General features: G+C 41.5%; 1 protein-coding gene and 1 long non-coding RNA gene across 2 annotated transcripts in view; one reads left to right on the top strand and one right to left on the bottom strand.

Annotated features, from left to right (window-relative positions):
* Window positions 1-8,693, top strand: part of LOC309567228 — a 283,804-nt gene extending 275,111 nt beyond the window's left edge. The window contains exon 2 of the long non-coding RNA XR_014225925.1: window positions 7,758-8,693. This is a non-coding gene — a long non-coding RNA (uncharacterized lncRNA). The remainder of the gene's footprint in view (window positions 1-7,757) is intronic.
* CPE (carboxypeptidase E) overlaps window positions 8,581-14,338 on the bottom strand; it is a 112,930-nt gene continuing 107,172 nt past the window's right edge. The window contains exons 8-9 of the mRNA XM_082272587.1: window positions 10,328-10,446; window positions 8,581-8,768 (exon numbers count right to left, since the gene is read on the bottom strand). Of these exons, the coding sequence (XP_082128713.1) occupies window positions 8,670-8,768; window positions 10,328-10,446 (218 nt within the window). The 3' untranslated portion in view covers window positions 8,581-8,669. The remainder of the gene's footprint in view (window positions 8,769-10,327; window positions 10,447-14,338) is intronic.

Here is a 14,338-nt window from a genome sequence, read left to right as displayed (position 1 = left end):
TATTTCTCAAAATGAATTAAAGGCATATGAAAATGTAGACTTACCTGGTTACTGCTTATGCACAGATAAAGTGTAACTAAAGGCAAATTTTTTTCTTTTTAGTTTTGGATAGAGCGGAGAGGGATTAGAACACCTGTCAGTTTTTATTGCTGTCTGTGTCCCTGTTACAGAGATTCACCCTCTCTATTTGTCCTGTTTACTGTTATCATTGAAAGTAAAAGTAAAAGAAAATCCCACATTTTGGGATGTCCACAGAAAATAGAGGGGAAATCTTCCAATGGGGACCTGGAGGTCCCCAAGAAATCCCTTTAATTTGCAGGGATTTCCTCTCACTTACCGTTTGGCTTTGGGACAAGAAGTGAAGGGAAATCCCCACAATGGGACACAGATGGCGAAAAAAAATCTGACGGGTTATGACCCTCCCTTGCTCTTTCCAAAATGACAAAAAAAGTTTTACCTATAGTGCTACTTTACGCTTTCTATATATTTCCTATAGAACAGCACATTTTCAGAATAGGTCCACTTTACCAGTCCTGCTGGGATGAACGATTAAATAGCAACAGACACAAAAACAGAAAAGAAAGCTGAAATGTTTACTTTTCCGGGTCAAAATTATGTTCCCAGCTCCCTTTGGCCTTAGTCATATGTCTTAGTTAAAGTGAAACTTCCCTTTCTCTATCAACATGGGCTATTTTTAATCCTTATGCTTGTAGCATTAGTAAATAGGTAGAAAAGTATATCATATTTACTTGTTTTAAACCTTTTTTACATTTTTTCAGTTACTTCCTGGCTTCCATGTCTAGGCAAATGATGTCACACATCCCAGGAGTCTTCAGGTGGGGAGGGTGGATTCCCAGCTCAGCCTATGCCTCAGCTAAGGGCAGATTTCAGGAAGAAAATGCTACATCAATCATCTTCCCTTACCTAAAATGGCCACTATCAGAAATTCCAGGGGGGGGGGGGGGTTTCAAACTGATTTCTCAGCAAAGTAAAGCATGTAGACATAAATGAATGGGGGAGGTTGCTTTGAATGTAAAAAATGAATTAAATAGCATTTTTGGTTAGTGGTGCTCAGATGCAGTACAGTTCCACTTTAAGGTAGTTAGTCATGTTGCTCCTGTCGGGGTTATTGGGGGTTGATTAAAATAATAATAGGTAAAAAGAAAAATGATTTTAAAAGCCATGTGTATTTCATATTATGCATAAGAGATTCTGAATGGTGCTGCCTGGTGTCCATCTTGTTTTCAGGGTGAAACAAAGTTCATATATGTATTCTTGCAAAATGTCTCTCACAAGCTTACAAGAGAGCATAGAATATTCCACACTGTAGACTGTACTCACTAAGGGTCTTATAATTTCAGCAGACATTTGTATATCTATGTAATCGTAAATAAGATCCCTTTTGACATCTCGATCAGATAAAACTTAGTCAGTCTGATGCTATGTTAAGGGGGGATATCTCAGTCTGTCTATAAGTATATAACAATGGACAATACCCCAGTATATTCTAGCAGACATTTAAAGATGAACCATATAAGTTTTCATAGATACATTATTATATGTGAGAAGATATTAGCTATAATTATATCATTATATTATGTAAGGCATATACATATATATTTAGGAACATTGTATCACATTTTAGGTTTATATTCTCATAGTAGTATCTTACTTAGACTTAAAACTAAAGTGAAAACGAATTACTTCATGTTAAGGCATGTGGTAGGAGTGTTTATATAAGAATTGCTTTGGACTGGTTTAGTGCTCAAGGTGTCGTAAATATTCCCAAACCTAGACTATTTCTGACAGCCCTATGGCATAGTCAAATAAGTAATTGCTTTTCACTAGCCGACAGGTCAGAGGTCATGAGATAAGAAGGATGGGTAATTGTTTCAAATTATGTTAAATACAAAATCTAATGAACGGTACGATACTGCCCTCTGGAGGCGAAATACCAGGTGCAGTCTTGAGATAATTTCAGATATTCCCATATAAAAATATTATATTGTGTTAAATAATATAATTATTGAAATGGCATTACTTGCCAAGGTGAATGATGGAAATACAGGTGGACATTTATGTATGTACTGGTAGTCTGGACAAAGTTTTATGTTGTGTTATATGATTAATCTCACATATAGAGAAATCATTTAACTTTATTATCCAAGTATGGGGTTAATTATCAAAAGAGGTGTGTCTATGATCTCACCAGTTTAGGTATAGAATATCCCAGCCAATGGGAATAATGTTTCATCCCTCTGGGTTTTACTTATGGTAATTTTTTATAGCTCTTTGTTCTTACCATATAAAAGACCAACCCAGATGAGAGGGGGACACACATGACACTGCCCATCAGACAATACACTTACATCACACACGCTATTACATTACTCAATAGACTCATCCAGACATACTCCCTGGTCCATCATTCATCTGAAACTTGAAGGGAAGCCACCATCTTAAGAAAGGCATCCATTTTAGGACTCTGGTAACGATTTGAAGCTAGCAGCCATAAGTGTGGTAATTATGCCTTGCTGTATTATTTGATTTTATTCAACAATTGTTTATTCCTTCCTTATATGTTTTATATTGCATATTTAAGGGTAATGAGATTACAATACCAGCCGTATAAGCCATGGTATATTTTTCTCTAAAAAGCTGATTTTTGTTTTATACATTTTTATTAATATCAGATTAAGTGCATTATTTGCAATTTTAAGTCTTCCGTTTTGCATGGCTTATTCTCACTCATCTGCAGTGATGTGACTTTTGGGCTATGCATTACGCAGACCATTTTAGTCTGTTTATATAGAACATTTATGGCTTATGCTATACCTGGGAAGAAATGGTAATCTTGCTTTAGTTTTACTTTCACTTTAACTTTGTTTCAGTTTCACTTTCATTATGGAGCTAAACATCACCTTGCATTGATTGTTTGAAGTTAGTATTTTTTTATGTAGAGTTATTTTTATGTGTCACTTCTTGTTTGATCATATATTGTGTTTACACTCTGGAGAATAAATATTTTTATATATATTCCACACTGTAGACTGTACTCACTAAGATTGTTATATGCTTTTAAAAAGAAATTAATCAATTAAAAAGAATTCACGACATTGATTTATGGCATAAGTGGAGACTCTCCTTTCTCACAGATCTTTGCTTATTAACCATAAATAAATACACTGCTATATTCAGAGCAGTATAAATATTCTGACATAAGTACGAGCGCAAGATATTTATTATTAAATATTCTTACACTCCCCTTCAGAAAGAGAGCACATGCCTAGGCCTTAACACATAAAGCGGAACTGAAAAGAAAATGGAGTAGTAAAAAGATATTTGTAGTTTTATCACTGTTAATCATTCTTAGAAATAATATTCACATAACTTTATGTTAAAGCCTAAATTCAGCCAATGTTTTTTATTTGCATAGACTCGGGATGAGTAATTGCTTTTGTCAAGTTTTGATTGTCCCCTGCAACCCTTTGGGGAGATTTCACCTCAGTTGTCCTTGTGACATCAGAACAAGAAACAGGGAAAACACAGACAGATGTTGTACCCTGTACACTTTTGCTAACTAAAGTGTTTTGTTATAGCCTGGGTCTGTTAGGTGAGATTTAAGTTGGCCATACATTATACAGTCATCTTGAAAGTATTCCAAGCGCTTCACTTTATCCACATTTTTGTTATGTTACAGCTTTATTCCAAAATTGATTAAATTCATTATTTTCCTCAAAATTCTACAAACAATACCCCATAATCACAATGTAAAAGAAGTTTGTATGAAATGTTTACAAATTTATTAGAAATAAAAAATAAAAAAATCACATGTACTATAAGTATTCACAGCCTTTGCCCAATACTTTGTTGAAGCACCTTTGGCACCAAATGCAGCCTCAAGTCTTTTTGAGTATGATGCTACAAGCTTGGCACACCTATTTTTGGGCAGTTTCTCCCATTCTTCTTTGCAGGACCTCTCAAGCTCCATAAGGTTGGATGGGGAGCGGTGGTGCACAGCCATTTTCAGATCTCTTCAGAAATAATTAATCGGATTCAAGTGTGGGCTCTGGCTGGGACACTCAAGAACATTCACAGAGTTGTCCTGTAGCTACTCTTTTGTTATCTTGGCTGTGTGCTTAGAGTCGTGGTCCTGTTAGAAGATGAACCTGCACCCCAGTTTGAGGTCTAGAGGGCTCTGGAGCAGTTTTCGTCAAGGATATTTCTGTACATTAGTGCATTCATCTTCCCTCAAGCCTGACTAGTGTCCCAGTTCCTGCCACTAAAAAACATCCCTACAGCATGATGCCGCCACCGCCATGCTTCACTGTAGGGATGGTATTGGCCAGATGATGAGTGATGCCTGGTTTCCTTGAAACATGACGCTTGCCATTCAGGCCAAAAAGTTCAATCTTTGTTTCATCAGACCAGAGAATTTTGTTTCTCATGGTCTAAGAATCCTTCAGGTGCCTTTTGGCAAACTCCAGGCGGGCTGCCATGTGCCTTTTACTGAGAAGTGGCTTCCGTCTGGCCACTCTACCACACAGGTCTCATTAGTGGAGTGCTGCATGAGATGGTTGTTCTTCTGGAAGGTTCTCCTTTCTCCATAGAGAAACGCTGGAGCTCTGTCAGAGTGACCGTTGGATTCTTTGTCATCTCCCTGACTAAGGCCCTTCTATCCCAGGGGCAGGGGGGCCCACTCTAGCAAGAGTCCTGGTGGTTCCAAACTTCTCCCATTCACAGGTGATGGAGGCAACCGTGCTCATTGGGACCTAAATGCGGCAGACATTTTTTTGTACCCTTCCCGTGATCTGTGCCTCCATACAATCCTGTCTCGGAGGACTACAGACATATCCTTGGACTTCATGGCTTGGTTCTAGCTCTGAAAAGCCCTGTTAATTGTGGGACCTTATATAGACAGGTGTGTGCCTTTCCAAATCATGTCCAATTAACTGAGATTACCACAGGGGAACACCAATCAAGTTGTAGAAACATCTCAAAGATGATCAGTGGAATCAGGAGGCACCTGAGCTCAATTTTGAGTGTCATGGCAAACACTGTGAATAGGCCCCTTTCACACTGGCTTTCCGATCAGGTCCGCCTGTCAGTTTTTGCAGGCAGACCTGATAGGATGCTCCATGCACCTCTATGGGGCAGCAGATGTCAGTGGGAATATATGACATCCGCTGCTCTCTGATCTGATCCTGTCCGTGAAATCTAGATGGATGGAAACCCTATTTTCCCTCCGTCTGGAGGATCGGATCGATGAAAACAGACAGGCAGTCCGTTTTCATCAGATCTCCCATAGAGGGGAGCAGGGATATGACAGCTCCATCTCTGCAAAGTAAGGGGAGATGGAGCTGTCTTCCGCCTGCTCAGCGAGGATCGGTGGATCGATCCTCGCTGAGCAAAGCGGAGTCCGCTGGGAAGAAAGCCTGTGTGAAAGAACCGTTATGTGCATGTGATAAATTTGTATAATGTATGGTCAGCCTTACTCTTGTATGTGCCACCCTGTGATATCCAGTGCTATTTGGTTTACATTTATAATATATAATGTTTAAATAATTGTGATCATATTTGCAACAAATGCACCAATGTAACAATAAACAGCAGTGGAATAATTGAACCTTGGGCTATGGGCTGTGTTCAGTTCATGGCTTTCCCCCCAACATTTTATTGTGATCGCAAACAAGGGTTGAGACCGGAGTAGGTGTGGATTGAGCATAACATCATTATCTGCCTTCTATACTGAATGCTGCTTATATATTAGAGTAAAATCCCAGTTAGACAATTTGCAAACCAGATAGCCTCATAGGAAACAACACATCCCCTGCCATTGACATATTTTTGTGTACAACTGATACATAGGTGGCAATGAGAGCTCAGAGTTCAGGGTATAAAGTCAGCTCTCCTTGAAGATGATCACTAGGTAGCATGAAAGGGTGCTTAAAACTTGCCTACAAACAACCTGACTGCCAAAGGTTTTTGCCTAAGAAAGCTCTTTGTACAAACATGGATGTTGCACTGCACTGAGGATGGAGGAAGTGAGCTAGCACAGCCAGGAAGCAGTGGTCAGGGTCACGGTGGTGCTTACATCCATTATGATCATGTGAACATTTTCAAACACCTGTAGGCATCTTAACACTAGAATGAGAATATGTTCATATGTTGGGCAACATTGATGATTCCAATTTTTTTTTGTACATGGCCCCAATGCAAATTTGATAAGCTAAACGTCAACTCCCAATGAGGCAAAAGTTTTGAATGAAAATACATCCAGCTCTATAAAATCACTCATTACATAGATTGAAGTACACATTGTTGGAGTTTAATGTATGCCTGTGATGTGCTAATGACAAGAATACCTGGCAGTGTACACTTACAATCGGACATGGCATTTTTTTATTGAATTACATCTTGAAAGTTTGTCTGAACAAGTTGATGTAACATCATTGATCAGCTCATGTTCAGTACTGCATTGCTGTGCTTTTTCCAGTGTATAAAGTACGTAATATGCATCAAAATGCTGATATGCCACCTATATGCAGTTTTATTAACTATTAATTTAATAGATTGAATATTTTATACTACACAGAATATTAGGTAAATACAGCAATGATATAGTCTGAACAATAACCTCTCTATTACATTCTGCTGTTGATGGATTCACACTATTCGGCTTATTTATTATTATAGTGCAAAGAGCTGTGGTGTGCAGTGGTAACCCACAGCAACCAATCAGAACTGACCACTTACAGCACTTAACTCCTTTCATTAAACCTAACAGAGGATCCTCCGACCCTTGCTACTCCTGTAATATGTGCCATATTATGTTCCATAAAATACAGCTAGACCAATGTTGTCTTTTTATTATCATGTTTATCATTTAGATTACAAGTGTGTTTAAAGTTTAAACTATCTAAGCTACATGAAATATGTTCTTTCATATCTGTTAACACTAATAAATACCAACTAGTACCACCAATATTGGTCAGAGTAATGAATCATGATAAGTCACCGTGGGTTTATTATCTATTGATCTACAATAAATAAACATTTTCTCTGAAGCCTTACAGAATACATAAAATCATTTCTGCCTCCATGGAGCTTACAATCTAATGGCCTCACAGTGGTCATATAACAACACACAGGGGTTGATTTACTAAAACTGGAGAGTGCAGAATCAGGTGCAGCTCTGCATAGAAACCAATCAGCTTCAAAGCTTAATTGAACAAGCTTAAAGCGGTTGTAAACCCAAAATGTAAAAAAAAAAAAAAACACCTGCAAGACAAAGGCATAATGACCTAGTATGCATCGCATACTAGCTCATTATGTATTACTTACCTTAGAACGAAGCCCCGACACGGACCCCCGGACATCGCTGCGGGCGCCGCCATGATCCCTCACCGTCTCTTCCGGGTTCGGCGGCTCCGGGGGCTGTGATTGGCCGGAGCCGCGATGACGTCACTCTCGCACATGCGCGCGGCAGTGATTTTCCGGCAAGCTCCCGGCAAGCAAAACTGAAGGTCCCCCCGGACCTTCAGAGCACATGCGCCGCGCGCGTGAGCGGCTGCATGCACTGCAAATATCTCCTAAACCGTGCCGGTTTGGGAGATATTAATTGTACCTACAGGTAAGCCTTATTATAGGCTTACCTGTAGGTAAAAGTCTAAAAAAGCATGATACTACTGCTTTAAGTTAGAAGCTGATTGGCGACCAAACACAACTGCACCAGATTTTGCACACTCCTGTTTTAGTAAATAAACCCCAGACTCTTTAGGGCACGTTTGAGATGAACCCACGTAACCTACCAATAGGTTTTCAAGTTTCAGGAGGAGACCCACACAAGCAAAGGAAGAACATATGTTCTATTGCAGACAAACTGAACCCAAAACCTCAAACCTAACCACTGTGCTTCATGCCATTGCCCTTGGACGGCATTAGTAAATAAGCTTATATATGTTGCCTTCAGTCATCTATTTTGATATTGCTCCCATCACCAAGGCTAAATCAACAACAGCTTCATAACAGACATAATCTATCCCAGTATTAACATGTGCTTGTGTTTTTCGGCTGTACATTAGGATAACTCCACAGTGTCATCTAGTAATGAAATGCTCATTTTTTGAGGCAACATAATGATATAATTCATATTCGGAAGAAAAAAAAATATAAACAACACGACTCAATCATTACACATATACATTTCTTCCAGGGCCCATTTCTACATACATACTGCCAAGATATTTTTGGCAACAGCTGTGCTATACTATTGTGTAAACTAGAGTATGTTTTACAACACATGGCTTGGGCATAGAATATTGCATTTCTACTGAAACGGCCATCATCTTGATTCCTATGTTGAGTAGAAAATTGAAGCTGTCACTCAGATGTTGTCACAGAATTGTTGTGCCAAGTTCTACAGTAACCCTAGCATAGAGTCTAGCATTTCTAAAGAGTGCAGGTTCATAATGAGATTATCACAAAAACAAAGAGAACAGAGGCTGAAAGATCAAAATCACACATTGTCAATTATCTATAGGAATGAGTTTAGGGCATGCTTTGGGGAATATTTATGCATTTATTTAAACTCATTCCTATACATATATAGTCCACAGTATTGCATACCAACTGAACATATAAATTAAAAGAACGTTATTATTGATTTTTTAAAAATTTAAAGTCTGGGACATCATCTTCCACCATTCCATCAGCTCTTCCTTTTCCTCCTCTTTTCTTTCCGATAAGGACTCCAAATCAAAATCAATCTGTGTAAAAGGAAAAAAGATACTTTTTTGTTGTCACTGAAAAAAAAAAAAGAACAGGGGGGCAGCAGAGAAAATAATGGCACTTTTCCACTGCAAGTACCGGCTCGGCACTACTCGGCCCTGCTTGGCCCTGTTTGCTTTTCCACTGCTGGTACCGCATGGTACGGTGTTGGAACGGTTCGGTACGGTACGGTATGGTTTGCTTTTCCACTAAAGTAGTACTAAAGTTAAGTGGGTGGGATAACAAGGGGGTGGGTGGGATTCTCTGACCAATCAGTGGCTAGTAGTGACTGCATGCAAAGGATTGTGGGATATGGTACCGGGTATGGTACCTCTTGGAAACAAAATCGAGTAGGTTCTGTTTTTGAGAGCCGTACCGTTCGGTTCCATGCAGTGGAAAAGCGCCGCCGTACCGTACCGTACCGAACCGTTCCTACACTATACCATGCGGTACCAGCAGTGGAAAAGCACAAAAGCGAGCCAAACCGTTCGGTTCCATGCAGTGGAAAAGCGCCACAAGAGTGTGGGAGCAGAAAAGAAAATACATATCACCCTTGGTATGATTCACATCTTAATGTATAAAGATTAGGGGCTCTTTCACACTATCCGTCCGTCTGACGGACTCCGTTTATCTCAGCCGGGGATCGATCCGCTGATCCCCTGCTGAGCAGGAGGATGACAGCTGTTCTCCCTGCTGTGTGCGGAGACACAGCTGTCAGTTCCCCATACATGTCTATGGGGGAATCGGATGGGAACGGACCGTCGCTCCAATTTCATCCGATCCCATCCGCTGGACAGATGGACAATAGGGTTTTCATCCGTCCAGATTTGATGGATCGGATCGGATGTCAGTGGACATGTCTCGGCTGACATCCAATGCCCCATAGGGATGCATGGGGGGACCGTTCAGATCCGCCAAAAAAATGGACAGGCGGATTTCAACGGTCCGCCTGTGTGAAAGGGGCCTTATAAAGAGGCCCCACTTATAAAGCAGCAGCATGGCCTTACCAAAACAATACAGCTGCATTAAAAAAAAAAAACCTCCACATTTATAAAGCACAGAACAGCGCTTTACAAATATACCATTAAAGTGGTTGTAAACCTTGTAAACATATGAACAAAGCATATCCCTCTATAGTGTGTACTTGTCACAATTCAAGTTCACTTTTCCCCAAAAAATAATAAATGCAGGTAAAAAAAAAATTTGCATTTATTATTTTTTTTGTTAGGAACCTGTAAAGCATTGCACCCACAATCTGCAGATTGTGGGTGTAATGCCATGGTCCTGCAAACTGTCCGTGATGATCAACAGCAACAACACTCTATAGGGTTCTGTAGACTCAATCATGCTGCCTGCATTTCATCAGTCAACACTGCAGTGTCCTGCGGATAGCATTATCTGCTCTGTTTTAAATAGTCCCTCATGTATATCATTAGGATTTCAATTAGTGTTTAAGGGCTCTTTGACACCAAGTGGCCAAATGATGCAACAAGTCTTGTTTCCTATCAAGACAGTTTTCCATTGGTCAATTACAAGAAATCATCATACATTGAATTACCTTGGTAGCAGGACTATAGGCAACAGCTACTTTCTTAGTGATTGCCAGAAAGCCAGGAGCTGAAGCTGTGACTTTGTAGTTTCCAGGTGAAAGCAGCCTCCAGTAATCACCGTCCTTAGCTAAGACGAAAATAAATAAATGCATATTAAAAGCATATCTATGGTCAAAATTAAAAATAATTTATTCATTTTCACATTGCATTTCAATTATTTCTAGCCTATTATTCTGAATGATCTTGACGTTTGTAAACAGGAGAATCCCAATTTCCTGAATTCTGTGACAGGTATTCACTATTCACTGTGAGTAGGCACTGCTGTGTCACACAATTTATAGAGCCTGCCTTCTGAACCACAGAGGTGCTAAAATGAGGAATTTAGGGCCTCTATCACATGGGCTGTCCAATCAGGCCCATCTGTCAGTTTTTCAGGCGAACCTGTTTGGACCCTTTAGTCTCCCTTATGGAGTGGCGGATGACATCCGCCGTTTTCAGAACCGATCCTTTCCGCAAAATCCAGATGAATGGTGGTCCTATTTTCCATCCGTCTGGCATATTGGATATGATCGGATGAAAACGGACAGGCGGTCCATTTTCACCCAATTTCTCCATAGGGGAGAGCGAGACTGTGTCAGTGTCCGCTCTGCACAGTGAGCAGAGACGGACCGGTAATCTGCCTGCTCAGTGGGGATCAGCGGAGCGATCCCCCGCTGAGCAAGCAGATTCTGTTCCACGGAATCTGTTAAAGGGGCCTAAGGGAGCAAGAGTCAGTACGGGAATCATGGTTTGCAGGTAGTAAAGTACCTTGGGATATGTAGTACTTGGAAACAGAAAGTAAACAGCAGAGTGGAAGTTGAAAAGAATGCAGAGAATCCAGGAAGTTGTGGAAAGAGATGGCCAGCAGACAGGCAGCACTGACAACATGAAAGGAGTAAGCTTACCGTATATACTCGAGTATAAGCCGAGTTTTTCAGCACATTTTTTTGTGCTGAAAACGTCCCCCTCGGCTTATACTCGAGTCAAGGAAAAAAAAAAAAAAATTCCCTGTCCGATCCGACGGGCTTAAGCTTTAAAAATGGCGCCGCCCGTCGCATACATGTCACCGCGCACGCGCCGCCGCCGCTCGTGTAATTTCGGCTATTCCCGGCCTCTCCCGAGCGGAAATTACACGAGCGGCGGCGGCGCGTGCGCGGTGACATGTATGCGACGGGCGGCGCCATTTTTAAAATGAAGGCGCCTCTGGAACAGGTAAGCTTCACTACCTGCCATTATGCAGGGCTGCGGGCACACTACAAGGGATGCAGTGCTGCGGGCATGGTCCACCTGTACCATGCCCACAGCACTGCATCTCCTGTAGTATGCCCACAACCCCGGATCCTCTTGTACCATGCCAGTACCCTGCATTCTCCTGTACCATGCCAGTACCCTGCATTCTCCTGCACCATGCCAGTACCCTGCATTCTCCTGCACCATGCCAGTACCCTGCATTCTCCTGTACCATGCCAGTACCCTGCATTCTCCTGTACCATGCCAGTACCCTGTATTCTCCTGTACCATGCCAGTACCCTGCATTCTCCTGTACCATGCCAGTACCCTGCATTCTCCTGTACCATGCCAGTCACCCTGCATTCTCCTGCACCATGCCAGTCACCCTGCATTCTCCTGTACCATGCCCGCCGCCCTGCATTCTCCTGCACCATGCCAGTACCCTGCATTCTCCTGCACCATGCCAGTACCCTGCATTCTCCTGTACCATGCCCGCCGCCCTGCATTCTCACCCTAGGCTTATACTCGAGTCAATGATTTTTCCCATCTTTTTGTGGTAAAAGTAGGGGCCTCGGCTTATACTCGAGTCGGCTTATACTCGAGTATATACGGTATATTGGATTGCCAAATATAACATGTTTGCATTGCTATTACAATGCTGATGTAATCAAATGAAAGTGTATGCTGTGACTATAGATATAGCAGATATCCGTAGATATTTCCGTAAATATTTCTTTCAAGGTCTGCAGACAGTCCACCAGGTGCCCAAGCAAAACTTCAGGGGTTCCGCTTGCCTCCTCTGTTAATGCTTTTTCTTCTCTGTAAAGCTGATGGGACAAGCTGCAGACATGCTCAGTTATACCTAGAAAACATTTTTTTTTTTAAATGTATGCAACCCAAAAGTTAAAAATGCCCAATGAAGAGGACATTTTACAGGGACAAGATTATTCTCACATTCCTCCATGATTAAGCCCCATGAGCGGGGTGAAATGCATCAGGGGCATGGCCTGGGTGGAATCAGGCTGAAGCCGCCCTGTTGATTTACCTTTAAGGCCTGGTTGGTGCGCAGTGGTGTTTCTCCCTTTAAAGTAAAAGCTACAGAGCCGATGGACGGGCTACTTATCCGCTTGCACCCTTGAGTAGGAGTCACCTGTGTTGAAGGATGATTGTCTGGAGCAGCACCCCAAGTTTCTTAGGGTAACTCTCACATACTGAATAATTTAATTTATATTTTGAACTCATTTAGGATTTTATTCTTTCTTAGTGTTTATGAACTGAACCTGCAGCCATTGGCAGCCAAAAGCCTTCGAGGAAAATACGACTAGGTGGTTGCCGACTCCACTTTTACACAGGCTAAACATATACACTCAGCTAAGCTGAGCACTAATGTTATTGCAGCAAGCTGGCCTGAAAGGCATCTAAGGACAGGGAGATTATACCTGTGTGCCGCACCATTACCTGTTTAAAGCATATTTAAGCCCAAGAACAAAAATGTAATATAATGCAGTTTACCATTTCTTAGAAAGCTGCATTAGTTCTTTTTTTTTCACCTACTGTTACCTACTGATCCTGCCAGTATTTCCTGTCCTAGGGTGAAACGCTTACACACTGTACTGTATCAACGAAAGAGCAGCATTGTCCCCCTGGTACATGGCTACAGAAACCTCTCCCTCTCCTTCACAATATATAGGGGAGGGGTTCTGTAGTTCTCAGAGATAGCTGGAAACAATAGGGTTGATTTACTAATGGCAAATAAGCTGTTTACTTTGCATTTTAATCCTTTCTTAGATTAGTAAACGAGGTGATGTTCTGCATGCCTAAGCAGAAATCCTGTTTTCTATTATTTTCTTTGCATATGATTGGGTATTCTTTACAAAGTAACATTTACTAAGCTCTGTGGAAAATTCTCTTGCAGTGTGAACCTATTTGTCTTTAGTAAATCAACCTCAAAATAACTAAAAAGAGCACAGGGAAAGAGCACATATACTTCACAGCCCACATGATTTCTGCCAAGATAAACAGGTTTTGCTTTTAACGAAAAACTATAAAAAAACTCTTTCAATATTATATTTAATAGACCAAAAGGAATCAAATGCATAACCTTTAATATGGGCAGTTTGAAGTGAATCTGTCAGGCCCTCTGAAATGCATTAAATTGATCTTAAAGTCTTCATTTTTTTTGTATAAAAAATTACCTGCTCCGTGCAGTGGTTTTGCACAAAGCAGCCCAGATCCTCCTCTTCTCGGGTCCCACGCAGGCACTTCTGGCCCCTCCCTCTTGCCGAGTGCCCCCACAGCAAGCAGCTTGGTATTGAGCTACTAGAGCCGTGCCGCTGCTTTGTGTGTCCATTCAGACACAGAGGGCCCCCTCTCCCTCCTCACTGGCTCACTGACTTTTTAAGGAAATACCTTTTCTCTTCTTATTTCAGCCGCACCTCCAGCTGCAGCCACCGAGGTGGTTATGGCACCAGACTCCTGGGATAGCGGCATCATGTATCCCAACATTCCTTGTGAATCGCCTAGTGATGAAATCTCATGTTATTTCCAGACCGGAAATGATGCGAACAGGAGGTCCGGGATGTCCTGATTGACAGGTTGCTATAGCAATGGGGCAGGAACTCCCGCTGGCGCAGCCATTGGTATGGCAACCTGTCAGGAGGAGGGAGAGTCGCACAGTGGCATTCCTGTGCAGGTGCGAGATCGGGGGGTAGCCAGCTGCACCTTATCACAGAAATACACATGAGCGGGCA

Source organism: Pelophylax lessonae, assembly GCF_965119305.1.
Source record: "Pelophylax lessonae genome assembly, chromosome: 1".
Taxonomy (NCBI): domain Eukaryota; kingdom Metazoa; phylum Chordata; class Amphibia; order Anura; family Ranidae; genus Pelophylax; species Pelophylax lessonae.
This window is presented reverse-complemented; position numbering and strand designations above follow the sequence as displayed.